The sequence below is a fragment of the Pelmatolapia mariae genome, linkage group LG7 (genome assembly GCF_036321145.2).
Source record: "Pelmatolapia mariae isolate MD_Pm_ZW linkage group LG7, Pm_UMD_F_2, whole genome shotgun sequence".
In the NCBI taxonomy this organism is placed as follows: Eukaryota; Metazoa; Chordata; class Actinopteri; order Cichliformes; family Cichlidae; genus Pelmatolapia; species Pelmatolapia mariae.
This window is the reverse complement of record NC_086233.1, coordinates 45,784,682-45,811,406: the sequence shown is the minus strand read 5'-3', so window position 1 is coordinate 45,811,406 and position 26,725 is coordinate 45,784,682. Positions and strand designations below refer to the sequence as shown.

General features: G+C 40.0%; 2 protein-coding genes across 3 annotated transcripts in view; both read left to right on the top strand.

Annotated features, from left to right (window-relative positions):
* On the top strand, window positions 1-20,617 carry slc6a13 (solute carrier family 6 member 13). The gene is made up of 15 exons (XM_063479267.1): window positions 1-96; window positions 6,811-7,020; window positions 7,606-7,740; window positions 8,361-8,501; window positions 9,864-9,945; window positions 10,178-10,310; window positions 10,681-10,815; window positions 14,075-14,178; window positions 14,350-14,474; window positions 15,728-15,840; window positions 16,075-16,212; window positions 16,703-16,805; window positions 17,050-17,150; window positions 17,333-17,503; window positions 18,300-20,617. The coding sequence occupies exons 1-15, from the start codon at window positions 90-92 to the stop codon at window positions 18,462-18,464; spliced, it is 1,863 nt and encodes a 620-aa protein (XP_063335337.1). The 5' UTR covers window positions 1-89; the 3' UTR covers window positions 18,465-20,617.
* Window positions 20,618-24,241: 3,624 nt separating this feature from the next.
* mon2 (MON2 homolog, regulator of endosome-to-Golgi trafficking) overlaps window positions 24,242-26,725 on the top strand; it is a 34,910-nt gene continuing 32,426 nt past the window's right edge. For both annotated transcript variants that reach the window (XM_063479266.2, XM_063479265.2), the window contains exon 1: window positions 24,242-24,752. In XM_063479266.2, coding sequence (XP_063335336.1) covers window positions 24,645-24,752 — 108 coding nt within the window. In that variant the 5' untranslated portion in view covers window positions 24,242-24,644. The remainder of the gene's footprint in view (window positions 24,753-26,725) is intronic.

Sequence of the window (26,725 nt, the reverse complement as noted above, 5' to 3'; positions counted from 1 at the left end):
ATAACAAGCGTGTTATATAGTGAAACCTGAAGCGGCAGCAGAGCTCCATATGGTCTGCTCTCTCCTGGAAACTGTCACACTTTAACACTATGAAAGGTGAGTAGCTTTGATTATTAAACACTTTATATTGTTCTGGGTTCACAGATGAAAAAATAAGTGAAGTCATTGCTCCAGAAAGCTTCAAACTTATTTGGCACAGAAGCTTAGTGAAAGCTCCTGGGACACTTAGTTTATTAACCTGATCTCTGCAATGGTTCCTTAATTGTCCATGAAGTGCTGCTGTGTAAAAAAAACAACAACAAAAAAACATACTAACATTTTTTCAGCAAGCCGTTTCCTTCATTGTCTGCAGTTATTATTTCTGTTCATTAAAAAGAAAGCCTGCAAAACCTGATTAAATGCACTTCTCATCTAAAGCAAGAGCTTTTGATTAAAACGCAATTCTTATTAACTAGCTGTGCTTTTCATTGCATTGTGTCTATCAAGCATTCATTTTTTTCTTAGATGTAACACCAAAAATTACAAAATGTCAGAAAAAGAGATTGATTAGCTCAAAGGTTAAGCTTATTCATTTATCTCTGAGACGACTTCTCGTGCAGTATTTAACTGATGGCCGATAAATCCAGTGTCCACATACAAGCAATGCAACTTACAACGTGTGATTTTAGAGTAGATGGCGTGAGAGGATTTGATATAGTGACGACAGGAAATATACACAGCTGACCGACAGTGTGGTGTTCAGTATTAAAACGTGACTATGAAAACAAAGTGTGAGGAAAATAGCCTTGAGAAATCTGTTGGTTTTTGGCATCTCACAGTCAAATAATGACCGGGGCTCCTCTTCCTAACACGTGCACTCAGAGCAAGTTGCACATAATGAGGCTCCGACCGTTAGCTAACAGCAGTATGTGGTTATTTCGTAAAGGATCTCTTCCGAGAACAGGTTATGGCAGGTGTCGTGCCAAGGTAGTTATCCCCGACAGAATTTGCTTCCAATGCGTCGGGAGCGCGCACTGGACAGGGAGCGCGGATCCAGTTGACTCCTCTACCATTCCAACCAAGCAGGCGTGGAAACTGTATGCTTTAGTTTCGTGAAAAAGTGAAAGATGAGTGTCGTTACATAACCGTTCAGTTTGTGGGTTGCAGCAGAAAACGATACATTCAGTGTTCTCACGTGGTGTCGGAATTGATTATTTCATCAACCCGAGAACGTGTTGCCTAATTACAGGATAATCGCAACTGTGTAAACTTAGTCTGATTGTTGGACATCGACGGAAGTTATGTCTGCTGGAAACAAAACTACACCTTTCTGAGTACATCACTGAACACAACTGTTTTAGTCTTGGAAAACACAACCTAACTAAGCTTTAGAGGGAGGAAAAATAACCCGTGGATTGTGAAATAACTTTGCCATAGACCAAGTTGTTGAGTTTTCTTCCAGCCCATCTGAGTGATAACAGATTTTTTTAATACATTACTGTTTACAGTCCCACTGAACTTAGAGCAGGGGATGTCAAACATAGTGCCCGGAGCCAGAATCGATCGGCAAAGACTGCAATCCGGCCTGCTGAATGGGTTTACAAAATATTAAAGAAGGTATAAATATTGGAAATTTAACTTAAAAAAAAAGCTTTACAGTTTTCACTGCTGATAAAGACCTAGCCTACAGCCATTCATTATGCACCAATGTTCAGTTCAGTAATAGATAAACAATTAAATGACAGAAAAATTGCTATATTTCACTGTCTACTATAGAAACCTCAGTTTTATAAATATGGGACAGTCTGGGCAGTGAGCTACTGGAACCTTTTCTGTAATTTTACACATTTATCATGTAGAGAAACTGAGATGTGCTGCTAAAATTGTAATTGTAAATTGTAAAAATTTCATTATCTTATATTAAGAAATCTCAGGGATTAAATGTGGAAAGTGGAGTTTCACTCTTTGGGCCCACTTAAGATCAAAGTCCCAGAAGGCTGATTCTGTTCATCTGAACGTAGTGTTTTCAGTGGGAGAAACGCTTCGTCACTCATCCAAGTGACTTCTTCAGTCTCAGCTGACTGCAGGTTTTCACAACCTTATAAACAGTACGTTTGCACGACTGAAACTAGGCCACTGATCAATGGTCTTTGATCAATGGTTGTTGATCAGTGGTCATGACAATTTGCACGTTAATGATCAAGTTGTGCACAACCATTACAAGTAAACTTTTTAACTTCTTTCCACAGGCTAATTTCATTATAGATTTACAGTATTTACGTTCACAGTGTTACCCACTCAAAATTAAGTCAGTCTGATTTTGGATTTTAAAATAATAGCCCTGTGAATTCACCTATATGTGAATATTTTTTGACTCAGTTCAGAATCCTATTATAAGGACACAAAACCCAGATCTTATAATATAGCCCTACTTATCAGGCAACATTTTGAATACTAAAAATTTAGTTTACAAGAATTATTTACCCACTTTGATGTATTTACAATACAGTACTGGACCACAAAGTCAGCCTAACCTTCAGTCAGTCGGCCAGTCATTCAGTAGCTCAGTCTGTCGGTCACTCAGTGGTTTAGTCAGCCCATTATGTTTCAGAAAGAGGAAATGTTGGCTCCGTTTCCTAGGAAGAAGGTCCTTTTTGCCTCCATGAGCTTGTTCCCAGTTTTGGCACATTTTCTCACAGTGTGCCTCTTCTCTGATGTCCTGTATTGAACGTGTGTGAATACCTACTATTTCAGCAAGGAAAGGCTATTGTAAGTTCGATCTTTTAGAGCCTATTAAAATTATGCTTTTTGAAGTGAGGCACTTGGCCCACAGAGAAACTGTGAAAAGGGGAGGTAAACTGTGATCTGGCTGCAAGGCCACTCCACTTTTGTTGAACTGAGCCTTCATTCCCACCAAGTAGCTTCCGTAAACAAGAGCTCTATTTTTTACCTCAGCCACAATTTGGCTCTGCCGCTGAGATTTTGGCTCCTAAAGTGGTTCTAACCTCCATCCCTATGTACACATCACATACAAAGTCACTTTTGTGCTCCACCTATGCCCTTTATCAGCAGGAGCGAATTCCTGAAGATGGCTTCACACAAGGCTTTGTGATAAATGAACCTTCTATCCCCTGTGCTGTTTTCAGAAGTAAACATAGAAAACATGGAGAAACTACTCCTGTTAAACTAGGCCACACTACATGTAACTTGTGTTTGTGTGGATGTTTGGGGGGGAAAAAGAAAGGGGAAAAGAATTGGTACATTTTTGTAATCGGATTAGTGTGAGCGTGTTTCCTGCAGAAGGATGACTAAATTTGCTTTAATTTGGACTGCAGCAGTGACCATAATGTGTTCCAGAGAGAGGGAAAAGGGGTAACAGATGGACTGTGAGAAGCCTGTTAATGCAACCTGACAGGAGTGAGCACAGTCAGTGAGCTGTCTGTTTCCTCCATAGAGAGAAATTCTTTCAGTAGTGTTGGCCCCAAAACAGGGTTTGGCAGAGGTCCTGACCAACTTCTAATGTGGTCACATAACCTCAAGTAATTGCTGACCTCATCCAACACACAAAAAAGATGGCATACATTTTGGCTTTTGTAAATACAATAATAGATGGCACATCATATAAATGTTCACAAAGAACTACCCAAGGTCCTGAAATTGCTTAATCTCCTTTTGAGGTGAATGCAAACATTTTCACGGATAAAAATGCAGAAACAAATCTCAGTCAGAATTGTTGCAGCTGCGTATCATCACAAATGTATGGAAACACTTTTTATTAAGCAATCAAACGTGTTAATTTTATAGACAAAAAAGTTCTGTCTGTATGAACTGCTGTCATGGTTGAATTGAAATGAGAGTGATTGGGACAAATAATGTGTGACGTTTTGCAGCAATCTACAGAAGTTTACATGCAATCATCATAGGCATGAATTCTATGGTAATTTGGGGCTTTTAATGATTTATTTTTACATGGTGGAGTGATGATGAAGTCCATGCTCCAAAATTGACACCTTTAAGCTCTACTGAAATTGGACAAGCCATAAATGCCTTCTGAATGAAAGCTTTATTGTCACACGAAACAACGATTGAGCAATTTGGCCTCAGTGATGAGTTTGGAGGGGTAAATGTGAGGCTTTTAGTCTTAAGAACATTGTAGCAGTTTTCATGCTTTCAAGCATGGTGGTGGTAGCATCATGTTCTGGATCTGTTTTGCTGCCAGTGATCCTGGTACATTGCACAAAGTGGAAACATGAAGTAGGTGGACGACTTCCAAATTCTTCATCTTCGCCTAAAATCAGCAGCTCAGTGGTTGAACATTGGACACAAATGGCTGTTCCAACAAGACAATGATCCCAAACACACTTCAGAACTGGTTTTGGAATGGATAAAGCAGGTTAACATTACGTTCTGAAGTGGCCTTTCCAAAACCCTGATCTCAACCATATTTACTCTTTGTGGCTTAAAAGCTGGGTCCATATCGCAGAAGCTTGTTTAGCTTGTCTGGCCGAGGTGCAAATTAGTAAGAGACATTTAACCAAATATTAGGGTGGGGATATAATTATGACCCTGTGTGGATTAGAGAAACTTTCAAAATGATTTAAACTTGTGACCACAACTGTATCTATTCATTTCATTTTGGATGAAAAAAAAAAACAGTGGTATGTTTGAATCCAAAATTCACCATTTACATCCAAACCCAATCATAAACATAAAACATTATATTTAGGTTTTTCATTTGGGACCGCTTCAGCATTCCGTCTCCGCTGGAGGGTCCAAGGGACCGCTTCAGCATTCCGTCGTCGCTGGAGGGTCCAAGGGACCGCTTCAGCATTCATTCGTCGTCGCTGGAGGGTCCGAGGGACCGCTTCAGCATTCATTCATCTGCCTCCGCTGGAGGGTCCAAGGGACCGCTTCAGCATTCTGTTTCAGCTGGAGGGTCCGAGCGGCCCGTCTGGCATTCGTCTGCCTCCGCTGGAGGGTCCAAGGGACCGCTTCAGCATTCATTCGTCGTCGCTGGAGGGTCCAAGGGACCGCTTCAGCATTCATTCGTTGTCGCTGGAGGGTCCAAGGGACCGCTTCAGCATTCATTCGTCGTCGCTGGAGGGTCCAAGGGACCGCTTCAGCATTCATTCGTCTGCCTCCGCTGGAGGGTCCAAGGGACCGCTTCAGCATTCATTCGTTGTCGCTGGAGGGTCCAAGGGACCGCTTCAGCATTCATTCGTCGTCGCTGGAGGGTCCGAGGTACCGCTTCAGCATTCTGTTTCAGCTGGAGGGTCCGAGCGGCCCGTCCGGCATTCGTCTGCCTCCGCTGGAGGGTCCGAGGGACCGCTTCAGCATTCCGTCTGCCTGCAGAATAGCGGCCAGTGCCTTGTGCGCTGGTCCTCCAGGACTACAGCATTCAGTAGTCCTCCAGGACTACAGCCGGGTCGTAATTCTGTTACGACCCGGCTCATAGCCGCAACATAAAAGAAGATGAATACCAGATTGTGGGATGAGAAAAGGCTTTATCTTAAAATGGACAACCAGGTTGGCTAAAAATGGCTGGTGCCACTAAAGCAAACACAACAAAAGAGATGGACAAAATGGTAACCGGAAAACTAAACTATACTGAGAAAAACTAACCTACTGACCCTGAACAGAAACACAAACCTGAACACGAATAACAGCCAGCAGAAAACAGATGACGGTTGGGCAGCAGGGAAACACACGGATGAGACATGGTGGATACACAGACGGACCAGCCCAAACTACAAAGACAGAGGACGCGACTTAAATACACACAGGGAAACACAGGGAGATTACACACAGGTGGGGGACACAGCTGGGAGCCATTAACGAGACGAGACAAGAGGTAAAACTGAACACACTCACATGAGACGCAGACCTTCACAATAAAACAGGAAACGAGAACACTACACCAAGACGCAGACCTGACACAGAGACAGAATGACACATGGACCCTGAACTAAACTAAACATGAGATACAACCGAGAACAAAACCCTAAAACATGACATAAAACAAAACACTGACAACATAAAATCATAACATTTCCCCCCACCCAAAAATCAAACATTTAACCCCAAATGAAAATGTTTGATTCATGACCTAGAGAGCCATGAATGCCCTTGGACCCTCCAGCGACGACGAATGAATGCTGAAGCGGTCCCTTGGACCCTCCAGCGACGACGAATGAATGCTGAAGCGGTCCCTTGGACCCTCCAGCGGAGGCAGACGAATGCCAGACGGGCCGCTCGGACCCTCCAGCGAAGACAGACGAAGGCCGGACGGGCCGCTCGGACCCTCCAGCTGAAACAGAACGCTGAAGCGGTCCCTTGGACCCTCCAGCTGAAACAGAATGCTGAAGCGGTCCCTTGGACCCTCCAGCGACGACGAATGAATGCTGAAGCGGTCCCTCGGACCCTCCAGCGACGACGAATGAATGCTGAAGCGGTCCCTTGGACCCTCCAGTGACGACAGACGAATCCCAGACGAGCCCCCAATTCTGTTAAGTTTTTCATTGAAGTTTTTGTTTCCATGGTGTGCGATACCAGGAAGAATAGCTGCTGCATTTCTGCAGCTAAGGGAGATTTTACTAAAGTAAACTAAGCTAAACCAAACTATCGCATTTCCCTTTATCTTTCAGCATCTCTACTTTGTCTCTTGTGTGACTTTTCATTGTGATCCTTGGACTTTGTGCTAGTTTTGGTCATTTTGGGGGGTGGGTTGGCTGTTTGTTTGTTTGTTATGCTCTGTTCAACTCTATGTTCTGGTCCACATTTAGGTCTGCCTTTAAAAAAAATCCTGACACTATGTTATGTTCAATTTCTTAGGTCAATCAAACGATATGGAAAACACGTCCAAGGTGGAAACTTCTAATGGGCACAGCAGGCCGCTGGACATTGTACCCAGTACAGAGGAGAAGATGACAGAAAGGGGACAATGGGGCAACAAGGTTGAGTTTATTCTGTCCGTGGCAGGAGAAATTATTGGCCTTGGGAATGTCTGGCGTTTTCCTTACCTTTGTTATAAGAATGGAGGAGGTGAGTGCCACCAATGAACGTTTTTTGCTCGTTACCTCGTTATCTTGAGATATATTTTGTTTGTTTTTGCATTTACGCAGTCATGCACTGCATTGGGGTCTGGTGGCAAGATTACAGCCACAAGAGACTTCAGATTAGTAGATGTAGTATACTTTATGCATCATTTCCTTTCCTTTGGAAAGAGTAGTCTACCTAGCATGCAATTTAAACCGATAAACTGCAAGTTCTTTGCTTGAAAGTTGGATTAATTATAATTTTTTATAATTACCATCGTATGCATTAGCGTTGAAAGAAAAAAAAATACATGAGCTAACATGTGAGAAACTCCAAGACAATCAATAAAATAGTGAATGAGTAGGCCAGGCTTGTTAAATCCTTTAAAAATATGAAGAATGAGCCAACTCATGCTTAACTTCTAGCAAAATAACTTTGGAGCAGGATGTTTTACTAGAAAAATTTTTGCAACCTTACCTTGCAGTATGTGTACAATAACTTCAAGATGCAGCGGTCCTAACTGCACCACATTGCTCGAGGACATGTTGAAAACAACTTAGTCAACTTTTCCTTCAATCTGTGTGTGTACAGGTGCCTTTTTTATACCATACCTCATCTTCTTGTTTGCTTGTGGGATCCCTGTCTTCTTCCTGGAGACAGCGTTGGGTCAGTACACCAGTGAGGGAGGCATTACCTGCTGGAGGAAAATCTGCCCTTTGTTTGAAGGTAATCAACTTGTTTTCCCAAGAAATCATTTTATGGATATTTTATGGTGTTAACAGTACCATACATGGATACATTTGTATAATTTATGTGTTAAATGTAAATATGTGATTGTCTGCAGCAGCTGCTTGTGAACTACAGAGTATTCCTACCAAAAATGTAGAACAACACTGAAAAAAGATACAGTACAAAGTAAATGGATATAGGGGATTGCAAGTTGTGCAGGGTCGAGTGAAGGAAACGGTCATTTAACTGAAACTTTCTCCTTACGTGAACTGAGAACTTTGGGTGGATCACATCAGACACAGCACAATTAGCTTCAGTGGAGCTTTAGTGTTTACAGGCTGCTGTTAACAAGTGACAAAAACAGATTCAGTACATCTCCAGCTGTGCATCGACTAGTACATGTCACAAGAATGTGACAATATTAAAGTACGCCTCTGTGGAACTAAACTAAACAGTACTTACTAATATATACATTTGCACAGTTACCTGACTGTATGTTGGTTCAGCGACAGGTACTGTGGAAAAATAATGACCTGACTGGCCTGACCAATCAAGTCAAAGTATTGGTAATAGTGGTATTTTATTGCTTATCACCAAAAGCGTGTTTTCTGTTTCAGGCCTGGGTTATGGCAGCCAGGTAATTGTTGCTCTGCTGAACATCTACTACATTATTGTGTTAGCCTGGGCCATCTTCTTTCTGTTCAACTCCTTCACCTGGGATCTGCCCTGGGCATCCTGCAACAATAGCTGGAACACAAGTAAGACAAAGATTTTGTATCTCTGTTTATCATATATTACTAAGAAAATTCTTATTGGTGTGTATGACTTTGCTGTCCACATGGGGTAAATTTCTTTGAGGGCCATATTCTAACACAATACATAAATAGAATATTCAAGTATCTTACACTGTCACTATGAACAATAATGGAAAAGTATCTTTTTTTTCTCAATAGACAAAAGCAGCAAATGTGACCTACACACAGTGTCATCCATGTTGGGCAGTTTGGATTGGTTGAAAAGCCCTCTCTGTAGGCTGTCTATAGATAAATACATATATAAATGAACACAATTGTGATACAATAAACTGAGAAAAAAGGATGCTGATCATTTTTATGTTGGTTAAGATCATAGAAACCAGCAAATTATAATACCTCATGAAATTTCTGTGATTGGTCATTTCTGTCATACAAGTTTGTGTATTCAAAGTGTAGACACCCTCACTGTTCGGGGACATTTACCTTGTTGTACTAAATCTGTCTGTCTGCAGTATGTAATAATTTTGTATACAGGAAAGGGTTTAAGGCTTTCTGTCTGAGATTATAAAGAGAAAAAGCAATTCTGAAAAGTGTGTGGATACAAAATATGGACCAAAAGATAATAAAGTCCTGTGATGTACTTCAACTCACGACCTTCTACGACAAACAGTGTGAGACTAGTTAGCAGGCGAAGAAAAATAATAGCTGAAGATAATAACATATACTGAGATTCCTGCTTTGCAGCAATCCCACTAATTAGATCAGAGTTTGTGTGCAAAAAGATGTGAATACATTTTCTTTTTTTTAAAAAAGCAGAAAAATCAATAAAAATCAAACATGCAGGGTTGCCCTGGTGCAGGATTTAACAGAGCAGCTGTAGAGGTGCAACATGTCATACACAATATGCAACATTTCAGAACAGTTAATATCCATGTAAACCATAGGAGGAGTGGAAGGGGCAGACTCCTTGTTTTTCTTGTCACTGACAGTTCTTTGACATCTGTATCTGTATGTTTGGAGTCACTGCCAACTGAATTATGATGTTTAAGAATTTTAGCATGTGAAGTGCCGAAAACCTTTGCCGGTGCTGCACATACTATTGGTGTAATCTTTAGTCAAGGATACCTAGGTCAGCATCTCTAAAGGTCCAAAGACTATTTTTTTAGGCATGCAGATAAAACATCCTTTTATGATTTTTTTCTTTCTATATTTTTGAATAAAGGGAGTGAATGCTGCAGGAAAACTGTTTCTGTCTGTCTCAGTGTCGGCACTTGTTTGTCTTGCCTGTGTGTAACTTGGAAACCTTGGAGAACGCTTGGATTTCTTCACAGGATTGAATGTCTTTTTGTCTGTCCTTCATTCAAGATTCCTGTATGCCATTTCAGAAGGGGAATACCTCCATCAATCACCACGAGAACACCACCTCTCCTGTCATTGAGTTCTGGGAGTAAGTGTCCTTTTGTTTGACCATGTCCTGAAATGACCTTACATACCAACAGATTTACTAAACAAAAAAATTCTAGAGGTTTGGATTAAATTAGCTCATACTACTTGTTCAAAGTTGTCTTATTTTTGTTTCTCTCCGCTTTTTAACGCTTAGCTTCTGGTTCCTAAGGGTTTGTATCAGTACATTAGGTATAATAATTTGTTTTTCTCCTGTGCGTATGTTTTTGCTTTAGGCGCAGAGTACTGAGAATATCTTCAGGTATTGACCACATTGGTTCTCTGAACTGGGATCTGGCTCTGTGTCTTGCCTTTGCATGGGTAATTTGTTACTTCTGTGTATGGAAGGGAGTGAAATCCACGGGCAAGGTAAAAAAAAGAAAAATAATAATAATAATAATCCCTCCCGCACTAAACATTCACGGTTAGAACAGGATCTGTGTTTTGTTATTGATGTGCACCATTAAATACCAATCTTTCGGCAGTCTTTTGTTGTTTGTAATAAATTAAAAACAAAGATTTGCCTTTAACCAAATTCATATACTGACAATCTGCACTGCTTATTGCTGCCAAAGATATTCTACTTTTTTTCATATTTTAAATTTTTGCAGACTAAAGAAGTTACATTTTAGAAAAAAAAAGAGAAAATAATGCATTTAATTGAAATCAAAAGCTCCTTGAATGGTAGGAATTGTTATAAAAGATGTTGAATTCATGAGAAAATGTTGTTTCCTTCCAGGTAGTTTACTTCACAGCTACTTTTCCGTATGTAATGCTCCTGGTTCTCCTGATCAGAGGTGTAACACTGCCAGGCGCCTCCATTGGAATCCACTTCTACCTTTACCCCGACATCAATCGACTGTCTGACCCCCAAGTAAGTTAAAAAAACAATGCACTTGTGCTGAGGTGGTGAACAGTGGTTCACATTGTCAGAAAAACATATGTCCAGGCATGCAGATCAAATCTGAAAAACACAGCCTTTCATCTGTTCCACTAGACAAGTACTGACTGATCCATCTGCTAATTTGGCAAAACTGTGGCATCTGAGAGACAAGATAATAAAATTTGGGTCAAGGAGAGAAACTTGATATAAACTGGCTTAAAACCTGCTCACAATGCAGAGGTCCCCAGTCAAAGTCCAGCATCCTAAGACTCTATGAAAAACAAAAAGAAGTAGGGTGAGGATTAGTGATTGTCAGAGCCACAATGCAGGATTAAACAACAGAGTATCTGTGAATGTATTAAGAAGATGCCCCGCCCTCGCTGAGATGATGTGCTCCAAGAATGCCTGAGGCAGCTGAAGACAGACAGTGACTGTAACAGGAAGAGGAACCCTCATGGAGGACCAAGTCCCAACATGGCCTGTAAATAAACAAAGTGGCTGACATCAAGAAATCCCACCAATTGCTGAAAAAAAAGACCAGCCTAAAGGGCAGCATAGAGGCAGCCTTAAGCATCAGATCCAAAGAGGCAGGAGTCCGCCATAGACAACAAGACCCAAGTTGCAGACTGTGTAAAGGTGTGGTGAAGACTATCCAACATATAACAGCAGGATGCAATATGATCCAGTGTATTCCAGCTACTACATAAGTAATTGGTATAGTGTACAGGAACACCTGTGCTGCATATAGACCAGAGTGGTCCCCAAGTCCTGATGGGAAACACTACCAAAGGTGGTTGGGAACAACAGGGATAAAAGGTCCTGTGAGACTTTGAGTTCCAGCTGCTGGCAACCAACCATATATAGAGATGGTTAACAAGAAGCATAAAATGTAGTTGTGATAGACGTGACAATTACAGCGTACAGCAACATCAGGAAGAAGAAACACGAGAAAACAGAGAAGTACCAGAGCCTGAAGGAACAACTGGAACAGATATGGAATATAAGTCCAAAGCATTTCCAGTAGTTACAGGAACATTAAGAGCTGTAACCCCAAAACTGGAAGAACAGCTTCAACAGATTCCAGGCTCAACATCAGAGGGTCCTAGGAAGAGCTAAGATATTGTGCAGAACCTCCAACTCCCAGACCTTTCATAGAGGGTTGGCCTGATCATGTACTTAATGGTTCACTGTGAGACTGGCAGCTTTTAGCACCAAAAATCTCTAAACATATGTATTGAATCGTCTTTAAACATTTTTGTTGTATTGTACATTTGTAATTTCTTGGAAAGTCACCACTGTTTACGAGAAATTGTCAGCATGACTGTTTGATCCATCCCATAGGCAAAGATGTGATTTGAGGTTCAGATAGATTTTTACTGCTTTGCTTTTTTGCTCTTAAGAAAAGCAACAGTATATCAGCACTGTGTGTGGCACGTCATATTTGCTAACTTGTTCTGCACAAAGGATGAATTCTTACTAAATCAGTGAGTGTTGGTTTCCTGTTGCTTTTCATATTTGTCAAAAGCAAACACCGGATACAGCACTTAAGATTTTGAATTGAGTGCACTGTTACTTTGTGTTGTTCACTTTTATGGCCTCATAAAGTCACTAGCCACATTGGGGTGGTTGCTCAAAAAAAGCAAAAAGGAACATCACAGCAAGCTCAGTATCGAGCAACACAATTAAAACAACAAAGCTTTGAAGGCTGTTACTGAATGGGCAAATTTGCATTCTATGTTTATAATTTGACTTTATGTACTCATCCATCCACCTAAAGCTAACACAGTTACTCCACCCATCATCCTGTCTATCTGAAAAAAAAGGCATTGAGACATTACCAAATTGAAAAAAGTTTCCCTTTTTAGCTTCACGCAGAAGACTGACACACTTAGCTGGAGGATCATTGAACAGCTAAAGGATAAAGCGAGTTATTGTAGGTTTATGATGAGGGACTGAATCCTGTCTCTCATTTTTGTGCCTTTAAACTAACTAAACAACTGGTTGCTTTAAACAGTTTTAACAATCACATGAGAGTGGGTTGGGAATATGGGTGGTAACAAGGACACTTGCAGTTTCTTTTGTGCTTGCTTTTGTTTGAATTCCAAACACTCGCCACACCCCTCCTTCATTGTCCTTTAGGGAATGAACACAAGCCACATGTATGCAGTCCTAGACAAGGCTGAGTGTAACGCGTTTAAAAGTTCAAAATATATGCCTTTGGTTGTAATGATGTGTCCAGAGTTACTGTCAGTCAGATCTTCAGTCCTGGCTGCCAGCTACCTTGAAAAATGCCCCACTGCAGTGGGAGCATTTTACCAGAAAAGCAAGAAGAAAGAGAAATCTCATTTACATTTTGAAGTGTGAGTGAGTGTTCCAAGAGTGCTCTGCTTTGTGCCTTAGATGTGGAAATGGCTTTACTAGGAAGCTCATGTCAGGGTTGTGGGGTGAGAAGTTTGGAGATTTCAGAGATAGTAGCAGTACTTTTGTAGACTTTTTTCAAAAATTAAAAGGCACATGGGAGGTTTTGAAGACTGAGTTCACTATTTGCATTTTTGGGTGTGGTGCTGCCGTTGTGCAAAACAGTCTTGTTATCTTACCCCGATCTTACACACAGTGATCTGGTGGGGCTGTATCTGGCCTTTTGTCCAGTGTCAACTGCTCCTGCAAACTGGATAAGAGGGTAAAGAAAATTTTATGGGTGGGTGTTAAAGGTTTCTTTTAATTCGAAGCAGAAGAAAGAAACAACTTAACAGCGAATGTAGTTCTTGCTTGATGTTATGGATTGAAGTCTGTTTCCAAACATTCAAACTGGACTGAGCCTTTCAGGAACACAAAAATATGCAAACCAAAATAATGTGTAAACTTGTCTGTATTTTCTTTGGTTGTCAAGCACATCTGATGACTCTGTTGGAAATATATTCTCTTAAGATCATCCCATTTTTTTCATACAGGGTAGGTTTGGTTAGATTAGGTTTTTTCCTTAATAAATTAAATCATCATTTGAAAACTGCGCTTTGTAATATTAAACTGTATTTGATAGTCTGAAACATGAAAATATGACAAATAATTAAGACAAATATTAAAATCAAAAACAAGAAAGAAATCATGAAGGGGAAAATATTTTTCACAACACCGTAGAAAACTGATAAACATTAGTTTTTTCTTTTTCTGTCTGAGTTTATCCTTAATTTTTTTAAAGAGTCTTTAAAAATGTATTTCTTTCCTCATCTGGTTTCATTTCTGTTCAAAGGTATGGATGGATGCTGGAACTCAGATCTTTTTCTCATTTGCCATCTGTCTTGGCTGCCTCACTGCCCTAGGAAGCTACAACAAATATAACAACAACTGCTACAGGTAATGATTCTCTCTCTCTCTCTTCCTCTTTTGTCTTTTGTCCAGTGACAAAAGACGCTTTACACTCATATACATATAGTGAGCATATCAAGTAATTCTGTTCCATGTAATGTCAGTAATATTTTCAACAATTTATTTTCAGTGACTATATTCTTGTTGTGCTGTTTGCAGGGATTGTGTGGCCCTCTGTTTCCTTAACAGTGGTACCAGTTTTGTTGCGGGCTTTGCCATCTTCTCCATCCTGGGCTTCATGTCCTACGAGCAAAATGTGCCCATCTCAGAAGTGGCTGAATCTGGTTTGTAGTTCTTATATTGTATAGGTAGATAGATAGATAGGTTTGTACATCAAGGTCCATGCCAGGGGTTGAGAAACCAGTAAATACTGATGTGGGTAGTGGAACAAAGCTAATATGGACAAGGACTTGCAATATGGAATTGATGTAAAGCTACTAGTCCAACTGAGAGAGGTCATATGCAATACATGGGAGTACAATAGCGTTTGTAGCAGTTGAAGACAGCTACTATTGAAGGTGAAGATCCAGAGCCTATAGCACAGTGGGAGGTGTATTGAGCACTATTGACATAATTCATTTCAATTCTGGAATAATAAGTTAGCCACAGGAGGAGATAAATGCCTCTGATGTCAAGACACAAAAACTGCTCACAATGCACTGAGTTCTCCAAAGTCCAAAATCCTGAGGCACTATGAACAATGAATAGAGGAAGGGGTGAGGATTAGTGAGTGTCAGAGACACAGTGCAGGATGAAGATAAGCATGCCCCACCCCCCGCCCATGTCGAGATCTTCAGCTGCCTCAGGCATTCTTGGAGAAGCCAAGAATGCCTGAGGCATCTGAAGACAGACAGTGATTGGAACAGGAAGAGGAACTGTCATGGACCACCAAGCCCCAACTTGGCCTGTACCTCTGACAGATACCATCAGATCCATAGAGGCAGGAGTCCACCATAGACAACAGGACCCAAGTTGCAGACTGTTCAAAGGTGTCGTGAAGACTATCCAACATATAATAGCAGGATGTAAGATGCAAGTTGATGCAGTATATCCCAGCTGGGATAGTGTACAGGAACATCTGTGCTGCATATAGACTAGATGTCCCCAAGTCCCGATAGGAGACACTACCAAAGATAAAAGGTCCTATGTTGCAGCCTTTGAGCTCCAGCTGCTGGCAACCAACCAGATGTAGTGGTAAGCAACAGGCACAACATCGGAGGGTCTCTGTCCAGAAGAGCAAAGTCCTAGGAAAAGCTTAGATACTGTGCAGAACCTCCAACTCCCAGGCCGTTTGTAGAGGGCCCGAGTTTGAGGAACACACAGAGCTTTCATGTATCTATATAGATGTATATATAAAGATATGGTGCATTGATCAGTACTGCAGGATGTTTATTGGGTGTGAATCAATGCATGGCAGAATACAATTTTCTAAAGCGCAGACAGTTGAACTGAACATGTCAGTATTATATCAAAATATGTGCTTGATTGAAAAGAAAAACACAAATTCTAACTTCAGTGGGATTTCTGTGTACAACAGGTCCAGGTTTAGCCTTCATTGCCTATCCTCGAGCTGTGACCATGATGCCTTTTTCCCCTCTGTGGGCCTGCTTCTTCTTCATTATGATTGTATTTCTAGGACTGGACAGCCAGGTGAGGCCAGCATGTAGCAAAATAACCCACACAAGAACACATACAAAAAGAAAATTCAAATAATAGTCATATGAACATAATCCCAACTAGTAGCTTTTGTACAGCTCTGCTATTTTTCCTCAGTTGCTCAGTACCTTTTTATTAACAGCTGGTCTGTGCACATGCATACACAAATGCAGTACACAACATCAAAAAGTACGCACATCTCATAACTTTGGCTTTTTTCCTGATTAGTTTGTATGTGTGGAGAGCCTGGTCACAGCCGTGGTGGATATGTATCCTTCCGTCTTCCGCCGTAAAAACCGCAGGGAACTCTTCATCCTGGCAGTAGCAATAGTATCCTTCTTCCTGGGCCTCATCATGCTGACAGAGGTTAGTTTGTGCAATTCTTTCAGTTTTAATACATACATAATAAGCATTTTATCACATTTGATTCAATAACTCTGATTTCAAAGTGATACTGAGCATAAATATTACCAATCCATGGCCATGTGAATTTAAGTGAAGTACTTACTGGGGTATTTTGTTTGGGGGATTTTTTTTTTGTATGATTTTTTTTTAAGTCAGACTGTCGCCAAGCAGTCTGCCAAACTCATTTAAAGTGCCTGAATTCACCTACTGTAGCTTCTCTTTAGCAACCTATTAAAATTCCTTCATATCTAGTCACTTGGCACAAATCATGCTGTGACACAGCCAACTGTGAATAACTTTTGTTGTTGGCAAATTGTTTCCACTTTAGTAAAATCCAAGCACATAATGGATAAATGACCTGAAAGCAATATTTTGCATCATGCAGGTTGTCTTTCATTTGTTTTACCTTACACTTGTGAACTCATGTCCATCTGTCTGTCTGTACCCACAGGGAGGCATGTATGTCTTCCAACTCTTTGACTACTATGCAGCCAGTGGGATGTGCCTGCTCTTCGTAGCCATTTTTCAAACAGTTTGCATCGGTTGGGTTTATGGTGAGTTTGTTATTTAAGGCTGTTGGAACTTAAAAATGCTCAGTGCTTAATTTGCTAATAGCAACCATCCATAAAATGAAAGGTGCAGATTGATGGTTTGAGTTCAAAGGAATTAAAAACATGATCATTACTAGTTGAAAATAACTGCAACTTGTTTTATTAAAATAATAGTGTGCTGGGGTTTTTAAGCTCTCTACTGGTCAGGGTGAATCTTGACACTGATCCAACTTTCCTCTGGCCACAGGTGCAGATCGCTTCTATGATAACATTGAGGATATGATTGGCTATCGCCCCAGCCCTGCCATTAAATACTGCTGGCTTTTCTTCACTCCTGCAACATGCTTTGTGAGTTTTGCTTTATTAACAGTTCTCTTCTGAAAGTAGAGCAACCTCTGCTGGTCAAAATTAGAAATACATGTCAATAAAACTGAGCTAATATCTTAAGATGATACCAAATTATACAGTCAAATTATTCACTGGTGTATTAAATGTCAGTTATTTATCAGTGTTATCATACTTTCACACAGGGAACCTTTGCCTTTGCCTTAATCAAGTACTCACCTTTGAAGTACAACAATGATTATGTGTACCCGTGGTGGGCGGATGGGATCGGCTGGATCCTGGCTCTGTCCTCCATGCTTTGCATACCCCTTTGTATGGCATTCAAACTGTACAATACCCCAGGAACACTGAGAGAAGTAAGTCCGAAACTGTTTGGATTTTTCTGTGCAAATGAAAAAACTGGCACCTTAAAGATTGAACCACAGAAACAAAACCAGTCAGATTCGTCATAATTCAGTATTTTTGAATGAACAATAGATCAATTTTTTTGCTGAAATAATTTGTTATAGAAGTATATATACATATCTCAAGAGCATTTCCTTTTTGCTTTACTTTGAAATAGTTCTGGATCATCCGTTCACTATTTCTATAGTCTGAAATTGGCAGCTGCCATAGAATTCATCACAATATTTGAACATATTTATTTATATTCACCATTATCTTAAGTGAATAAAGGGAACTTCTATCTTCTGTTGGTTAAGGTATTCACCAAATAAGAATATTGTTCCAGGTTTTCAGCAGGAAAACACTGTAACTTACCATGCCCCCACCTTCCCAAAAACATGTCCCAAATGCAGACACAAGCAAGCAGATAAATGAGCAAGAGTACCTTTTAATAAGTTTACAGATAAATGACAACTAGTCCTGCAAGGCAGAGATGAAATGAATCCATCGCAAATCCCACTGAGATCATTCCAGCAGGCAACAAGATGAATCCAAAGAGGTGATAATACGGAAAATCCAACTGGGTGAAATGAAATGATGGCACAGAGAGAGAGGGAGAGAAACAAGACACACGGAGTTCGAGTTTCAAAATCATAATGAAAGTCTTTAAGGTTAAAAGGTTTATTAGAAATTGAAGAACAATCGATCAGTTTGTCAGACATCATATCACTGACGTGCTTTGTTTTTTAATCAATTTTCTGTTCACAGCGTTTTGTTCTTCTAAGCACTCCTTCCACTGATTTACCAAAGACAAAACAGGAGCAGGAGGCACTCCATGCCATCTTTGCAGCAGATGGTGAAAGCCTCCATCAGAAAGCACCTCCCTCTCGAGATGGCTACATCCCTGTTGGTGAAAAGGAGTCTCATTGCTAGAAGTTTGAGGGTTGGAATCGGAGTCTATTTAGAGGTCAGATGTCACTGTGAGGCTCTCAGTGACTGGCCCCATCACTGTTCTCTCTGTATTACCTCACAAGATAAGCTGGTGAAAACAGACATGTATGCAGACTTTTACAGTCTGCTCACCTGCTATTGGCTGCTGGAACTTTCTTCTTTGCATGTTGCCTTCAGTACACAGTGTTGTGCAAATATCCTGAGATGCCCTTCATTTCTTTATATTTTGCTAGCAAAATGTGAAATAGATGCAGTGATCTACTGAAACATGCAACCATACATGGTAATAGAGTATGTGAGGCAAAAAGTAACCTTTGGGAATAGTTCTCCAGGCTTCCAGAAGGACATTTAGATGTTCTTTGGCTGTTGGCTGTCTTTTGTTCCATTCTCTGTTAAGATGATCCCACACTGCCTCAGTAATGTTGGCTATGGGGAGGCCAATCCTTGACTATTAGTGTTCCACTGTGTGTTTTTCTGTCCAGGTACATTTTTACTGTATTGACAGTGTGTTTGGGATTACTACCAATCAGACATGTTCAAGATTGTATTACATGGTGGGTGAAAATTTGATGGTACTTTTTTGCTTTCATAATTCCATCATTTTTGACAAGATTCCCAGTACCGATGGTTGAAATGCAGACCCATACCATGCTCCTTGTTTTTTGGCCACTTGTTCTGTTTCCTCAGATTTTTTAAGTACAAATTGCACACCATTCTAAGCTATGCTAGGTTTTCACGTAATAGTTTTTTAGGAATCACCTTGTTGGTGCAAAAATACTCTTTCTATGACAATACTGTTTTTGCAACAGGCAGCTAGTAAAGTGCCTAAAGATACAATTTAAAGTGAGTTTTTCACTAAGTTGTCTGTTGTGTGTAGACACAACACTGGTTAATACCTGGAGTTGGGCGACTTAGGTTTTTGCAAATAATTCACAGGTCAGTGTTAAACAGGTCATATATAAAAAACATTCCTTCAAAATAGTTAGGTATAAGAATTGGGATGAATGAATGAAAAAGCAAACCATCTTCAGAAAACCTGGCGATCAACCGCTTAAAAAAATCAACACTATAAAGAAATGATGGGGTGACTCAAGACTTTTGCACAGTACTGTACCATATGATGGCAACAGCAACATTACGCAAAGATTTACTTCCGTTATTTGAAAGTTGGTTGACATCTCATTTGCCTGTGGCAGAGTAACGTGACAATGTAAACACTGTTGTTACACAGTGGCAAAAAATTTACATTTGACTGTGTCTGCTTTCTAAGGAAGCATTTTCTTCTGTTGTGGACATCTCTAATGTTCAGTGAATCTCATTCTGGCTGCTTCATTAAATTTAACAGCGGCCTGCTGCAGACTGAGTGCAGGAAAGTGTCACATGATCGCACAGCTCACAAACCCCTCTGGGCTTAAATTAATCTGCTTAATGTATACAGAGGAGAACCACATTGTTTATCCACCAACAGTTGAGGTGTTCTCTCAGGATTGGTAAAAAAAAAAATGTCATAAAAAACATTACTACACAAGGTGTTTTAGTAACCAATGCTTCAGGATACAAAGACTTGTTAAATTTCTACAAATCAACCCACTTAAACTCTAATGTTTGTTTATTTTTATCTTAATACTGTTTGTACCATTTTAAAGGCTTCTCTGTATAATTTTGGTCTGCTTTGGGCGCTGCAGATTTGTATTGATGTTTTATATTAAATGTTTATGTTAAATGTTCAGATTCTTGATATGGATTTAATTTAGTTTTGTTTTAATGTGCCTTATGTCTAATTCTGGGAATGTATGAAATGAAGATAAAATGTACCCAAAGCAAAGGGACAGTTGATCCACTTAGATTATATCAGAAGTGAGTTCCAATGCAGGAGATTCATTCCAAAAAAGAAGAAGAAGAAGCTTGTTATCTCTTTCTGCTGTATCGCAATGAACTTCAGCCTGTGTTTCTTTTTCTTTACATGTTGAAATGAATATATGATCACTGATTATGGAGCAAGAACACTTTTTGTTATAAAATTTTATACGCTAAAACACTTTTTTTAAATGAATGAATAAAAATACCTTCATTTGGAACATATATTTCTACTACATGTGTATATTTTGTGGGACATCTTCAGTGAATTTGTGTTGGCCTTGATTACAAATAAATGTTTTACATTTTAGCAATTGTGTATGTGATGCCTCATTTCCAGTTATGAACATTTATGTAGAATTTTACATTCAAATCACACAACCCAACCAGGACGTCTACGCTATAGGTAAAAAATAAATGCTGTATTTTATGTTTTGACAATTTAAAGTGTACTTAATCGTACTTACAAAACATCATGAAGGTCAGTAAACACCCACAACATCACCTGTTCACACCTCTGCCCTCGGGCAAGCGCTACAGGAGTCTGACATCGAGGACTAAAAGACTCAAACAGCTTCCGCCCACAGGCCATTAGACTCCTGAATAAAACAATTTACACAGTCCCTCTCTTACCTCATCACAGCTATAGAGTGCAACTGTATTATTATGTTGTATTTATTATTGTCTGCTATCACACTAATCAGTACAGATCTCTTTGCAAACTTGCACAAGCATAAACAAAAATCAGGCTCAGGTCTCTGACTCATTTCACTGTTTGCACATTTATTACTTGTACTTTCTCTGTGAATTTCTTGGACATTTTTATAATAATAATAATAATAATGTATACTTTATCGATCCCCGTGGGGAAATACCTCTCTGCATTTAACCCATTCACTCAGTGAAGCAGTGGGCAGCCATTGGTCGCCCGGGGAGCAGTGTGTGGGGACGGTACCTTGCTCAGGTGTGCCTCAGGGTAGCCAATTCGAAACCCCGACCTTCCAGTCATGGGGCCACCACTCTACCTACTGAGCTATCCCTGCCCTTATTTACTCATTTTATTTATTTTTGCCTTATTACATTTTTATAACTTTATGCTTTATGCTCAGAATCTCTCTATGACTGCTGTGTGAAGTGAGTCTCAGTATAAACTGTATTTCTGTATTATTATTATTATTATTATTATTATTATTATTATTTACATATGACACTACTTCTGCTTCTAAAAATCACCCCTGACACCTGTCTATGCCCACTCCACCTTGCCTGCACTCTCTTCTTCACCTCTCTTGTGCACTGTGTGTTGCTTTGGAAGTCATTTAGCTCGCCTCCCTTCACTAACCCATGAACCCATCTATCACTCCTACCACACACCTCACCATTGTCTCACTCTTCTCATACAGTGCCACCCTCATATACTTATGCTCCTAACTGATCGTCGCCCCTCTTCTAAACCTAGATTTAACAATTCTTTCCCATATCGTAATGGTGTGACTCATCAGCTTTATCTCAGCACTGCACATCATCCTTCTTTTTGAAAATTTGACCATGCTTATCCTTTCCCTAGACATCCGCTCACTCTTCATCACTGTGTTAAACTATCTAGTCAAAACTCCACTGCCCTCTCTTCTGGACATATTCATACTTCTACAAGTTTGTCATCTGGACGCACTACCTTTGCACTCTTTGCCCACCTCATAGTTGCCCTCTCCTACCTTACTGAGCCTCTTCACTTCCTGATTCACAAACGGTCCTCTATCCTCACCCTCATTTTCTTCATTAATCAACCCCTCAGTGTACTCCTTCCACCTTCTCAGCACACCCTCTTCATTTGTTTGTTCAGTATTTTTTTATAGATTGTATTGTCATGATCCTTTTATTGTTTTATATTTACTACTTGTGAATAATCTTTCTCACTATAGAATGATGGACTATTTGGAAGTGGCCTCATAACCCTTCTCAGACTGGTGGGCACCGACAGTTGGTTGCCTGGGATAATTTTTGATGTTTTCCCTCTTTGGAATTATGGTAGCATACACCTGAATGCTCTGATGATCACATAATCAAATGCCTTTGATTGACATGACCTCTTAATTCCTCTGAAAGCCATTAAGGTGTGCTTAAATTTTCACGTAGACTGTGTTTCTGCATTTTTGGCTTAGTTTTTCATCAATAAATAATGACATGTGATATATCATGTTTTGTTCATGTCAGGTGGTATTTACCTAATTTTAAGGCTGGAGAGGTCGGACGATATTTTATTTTTAAATCTCCTGGTATGTGAACCTTAGAAGTGAAGAGGGCGCACTTTCTCTTTACCATGACTGTAGATGTCATATGCCGCTACACATCATCAGCATGAGAAATCGATGTATATATGTACAACACCGAAGTGTTAGTCAGTATCAGCCATCATACCAGGTATTCCAGGCAGATGAATATGCACTCCCGGTTTTAGTTTCTTATCATTTTCTGTCTTATAGTACACATATAAAAATGTAGAGGTTTATGAATTTAGTTTTAGCCCTTGGATCTTCAAAGTAGAAGACATTGTCTTACATCAGTATAAAAAATGACAGGCATTTAACAAATTCAAAAACAAAACATCAGAATCTCTTGTACAAGAAAGTATTTATAGGCAGTGACCCTGAGGAGATGGTATGACTAACACAAAAACTTCCTCTGTCGTTTCTTCAAAGTGGTGAAAATCCTCAGAAATATTAGTGAATTGCTTGGGGTATTCTCTTCTAGTGTTTTGACAGGATTCGGCATGTGGTCTTGAAGTAAAATGTCACAATTTGACATTTAGTGTCAGAAGTGTGAGTTACTGCAAAAGGTGAGGTACAGTGCAGCACTAAGCTATTTGGTGTCAATTACTTGGTGTAACACCAGGTAAATGTGTTCTATAGCTGTTTTGACACAGAAAACATTGAATTAATCTGGTTAATGATTGGTTGAACAGAACCAATATGTTCGAAAGTAATAATTCCACTCCAACTGTAAAAGGATTGTTACTGTGCCGCTGATAATATTGGGGTTGTTTTTCCACTCTTTTCATGGCAGTTAAAAGAGTCTAAGGTGTGAAACTTTGCACTCCACCTCCCCAAAGACAAAATCGCATTCCTTAGCAAGGCAGCACTGAAAGCAGCCGGTGAAGGGATCCATGTGAGATGCAGAACAAAGACCAAAATTTACATATTTATTTTGGAAAAAAAAAAATCTGAACCTGGATGAAAAGAAAATCAGAAACTTGGTGCAGCTTTAAGTGGAAACTTACAAGCGGTTCTGGGTGACTGTAGACTGTAGATATATTTTTCTTTTCTTTATTTTTCTTTTTATTTATCTCACAAACAATAGACACGCTGAATAATGCTCACAATTCATTTTCATGCATTATATCTTATGATAACAATTAACTGGGAGGCACATTTATGTTTAAAAAGTGCCATTCATGAACCGATAGCTTCTTTATTTAAGTAAATGCAGTGACTACATTGATGTCAAGACAAACTACTCACAAATGCTTGTCTATTTAACTGCTGAATTAATGCACAATCAAGTGAAACATTTTACGTTATATTCAGTTAAATTGAACCTTAATTAGTCAGATAAACTTAATTTTCTTAAATTTCTTAAAATAATAAAATTGTTGATATTGCCAATAATCTTTTTTTCTTGTTTTTGTAAGCACTGCAAAGACATTTCTAGACGGCCTCCTGCAGCCTCTTTCCGGGCCAATAGGTGGTGTATGTGGACAGGTAACCGAGCAGAAGAGCTGATACCGTGGTCCAGATCAGACTACTGTGTGCTTCGTGGCTGTCTGTCTGTGCCGATCTCTTCCTGCAGGGGTCGCTGCAGTCACCTGCATACGCCACTGTTTACGGAAGTCCGAGTGACGTGTCAGTGTCCAGCGAAGCATTGTGGGAAAGAAAGTGGAGCTGACACGGCCGCTGATGGCAGACTGCTCAATTTAGCAGATATCTTCGACTAGTAAACAGCCGTAAGAAGCAGAAATTTACGGTAACGATGCGACTCCTCGAAGCTAATGTCAGCTGGCTGTGAGGAGGTCGGACGTATGCCGGTGTCATCGCTGCTCACCTGCGCACGGGCGCTCGAAGCACAGAAGTGGGATCCCGTATCAATGGACCGCAGCGTTTTTATTTCCTTTTCCGAGGGAGGCGAATAAAGTAGTGACGGATTATATCCCCCCACGGTGGATGGGTGGTGGGGGGGCGACCGCGCTCCCACATTCCTTTCAACGTTTAAAGTATTTCTGAGGTTTTCTATCGAAAGGCGCCGTCAAAGATGTCGACCAGCAGTCCCGAGGCGGTGAAGAAATTACTAGAGAACATGCAGACGGATCTGCGGTCTCTCTCCATGGAGTGCAAGAAGAAATTCCCCCCTGTCAAAGAGGTTAGCCTGCTAGTTAGCTTCACCGAGCCCCGATCTTTAGCAGTTTGCCCCCGTTTGTGAAGCTCGTTTTATGTTTTTATTAGGTTTTACATTAAAAAATGTATGAGCTCGTTCTGTCACAGCAACCGTGGGGCCTTTGAGTTGTTCCCATACTGTACTTCTCATAAGTTGTATCAGCTGCTGGGCCTCCCTACGCTTAATATGTTTGGTGTAATGCGTTTAAACAGAAGCAGATTCACAAAAACACCGAGCTAAACTTGTTTACGTAGCTACACTTTAAGTATCTTTGTTAGCTGTAACTTATGTCAAAGGCGTAAACACTGAAGTTAAATTTTCAGTGGCTATGAAAAGGCAAGTAAAAGTGAGAAAACGTGTATTTTGGGGATGGGGTGAACTAACTATTCAAGTCAAGCAATGTAAATGTATTTTATTTTGTATTATTTTATTTGATGCTAGCATCTTTGGGCAAGAGTGGTTGGGCCACTGTCACTCACCTTGCATGGGGTTCACATCAAAGTTATTATAGTTAAGTAAAACTAAATGTGAGAAAACATTTTAGTTAGCTAAACTAAAAATAAAAACTAGACCTTCTAGAACTAGAAGCGATTTGAATGGGATGTGAATGGGAAAAACAAACTAAAATAAAATGTATTATAGATGAAATATACTTAGTTTTGTTATCTGTTAATTTGTTAAAATTTGCTATCACAAACTGCCTGATGAGGCTTTTATGATCATGTTTTTTGAGGCTTTTGATGTCTACAAGACTGAGTCAGCTGATTTCAAAAGGTTCTGTTTATATTTTAATATCTCTACAGATTTTTTTAAAACCTAAAACTAACACTGAAATTAATAAAAACTAAAGTGAAACCAGTCAACCTGCTATGGAAACTCACTGAAACCTAACTGAATGAAAAAGGAAAATTAACAATGAAATAAAAAGTAATCAGAAAATACAAAACTGTATTAACTCAGACTCAGAGTCCATGCAGGTGTCTGGCTGCAGAAATCAAAGATGCATGGGAAACGCAGTCATTTTTAAAACTAGATGTGACATGAGCATGGATGCCACAGATATCATTTGACAGGGAGTGATTCTCATGATATAAGCGAACAGGCCCTTAAAACCTTTATTCCAATTTATCTTTATTTTTTAAAGTAAAAAGTCTTTGTTTTTAGGGGCTTTGGTGATACTCGGCCTCTGTTGACCTCTCCTGTCTGCAGTCTGACACTGAGAGTTTCAACAGGCTTGCTAGTACTGACACAGCCAAGTGATTTCACACACATATTGTTGTTTGAATGACTTACTGTATTATTAAGGCCTTCACACTGGCTTTGTTGCGTGGCACTGTTCTGTTGGTGACATTTCTGATTACTCAATGACTGGAGCACAAACAATACAAGGCCGTGTACAAAAGAAGTACACTTGAACATTTCACTTAGAAATGTAAGCAGTAGTAGCATGATAAAATGTCGAGTTTAACTGTACAGCAGGCATATGCGGGGGCATAGACAACAATGTCGGCAACACTTGTAACTCATCAGTATTCATATTGGAACAACCGCTGGTAGTCGAGGCTGACGTCTTTATGTGAGGCTTTTGTGACCACAGCAGCACTCGTCAGCCAGCTCAGCAGAGCAATTCATATCACGCCATGGCAGCTTAGTTTGTTTCCCCTCAGGGTTCACCTTGGATAGAAGCAACATTCACATGGAGAAAAAAAGGGGAAATAGCTCAGCAAGGGCTTCCATTTCCTTTGTGTTTCACTCAATACAGATTTAGTCCATTGACTTCAGTGGTTGATGTTTCAAAATGAGCGGTATGGCCATCAAAAGACATGGCATGCGACTGATCTTACGTGTTGAACTGATTTCTGGCCCTTGCCTAAGGGATCTTATGAAGTTGCTTCAAATATTGATTTATCATCAGTGAGGTTTTCCTGTCCTTATCAGCCTTTTTTCCCCAAGGGATC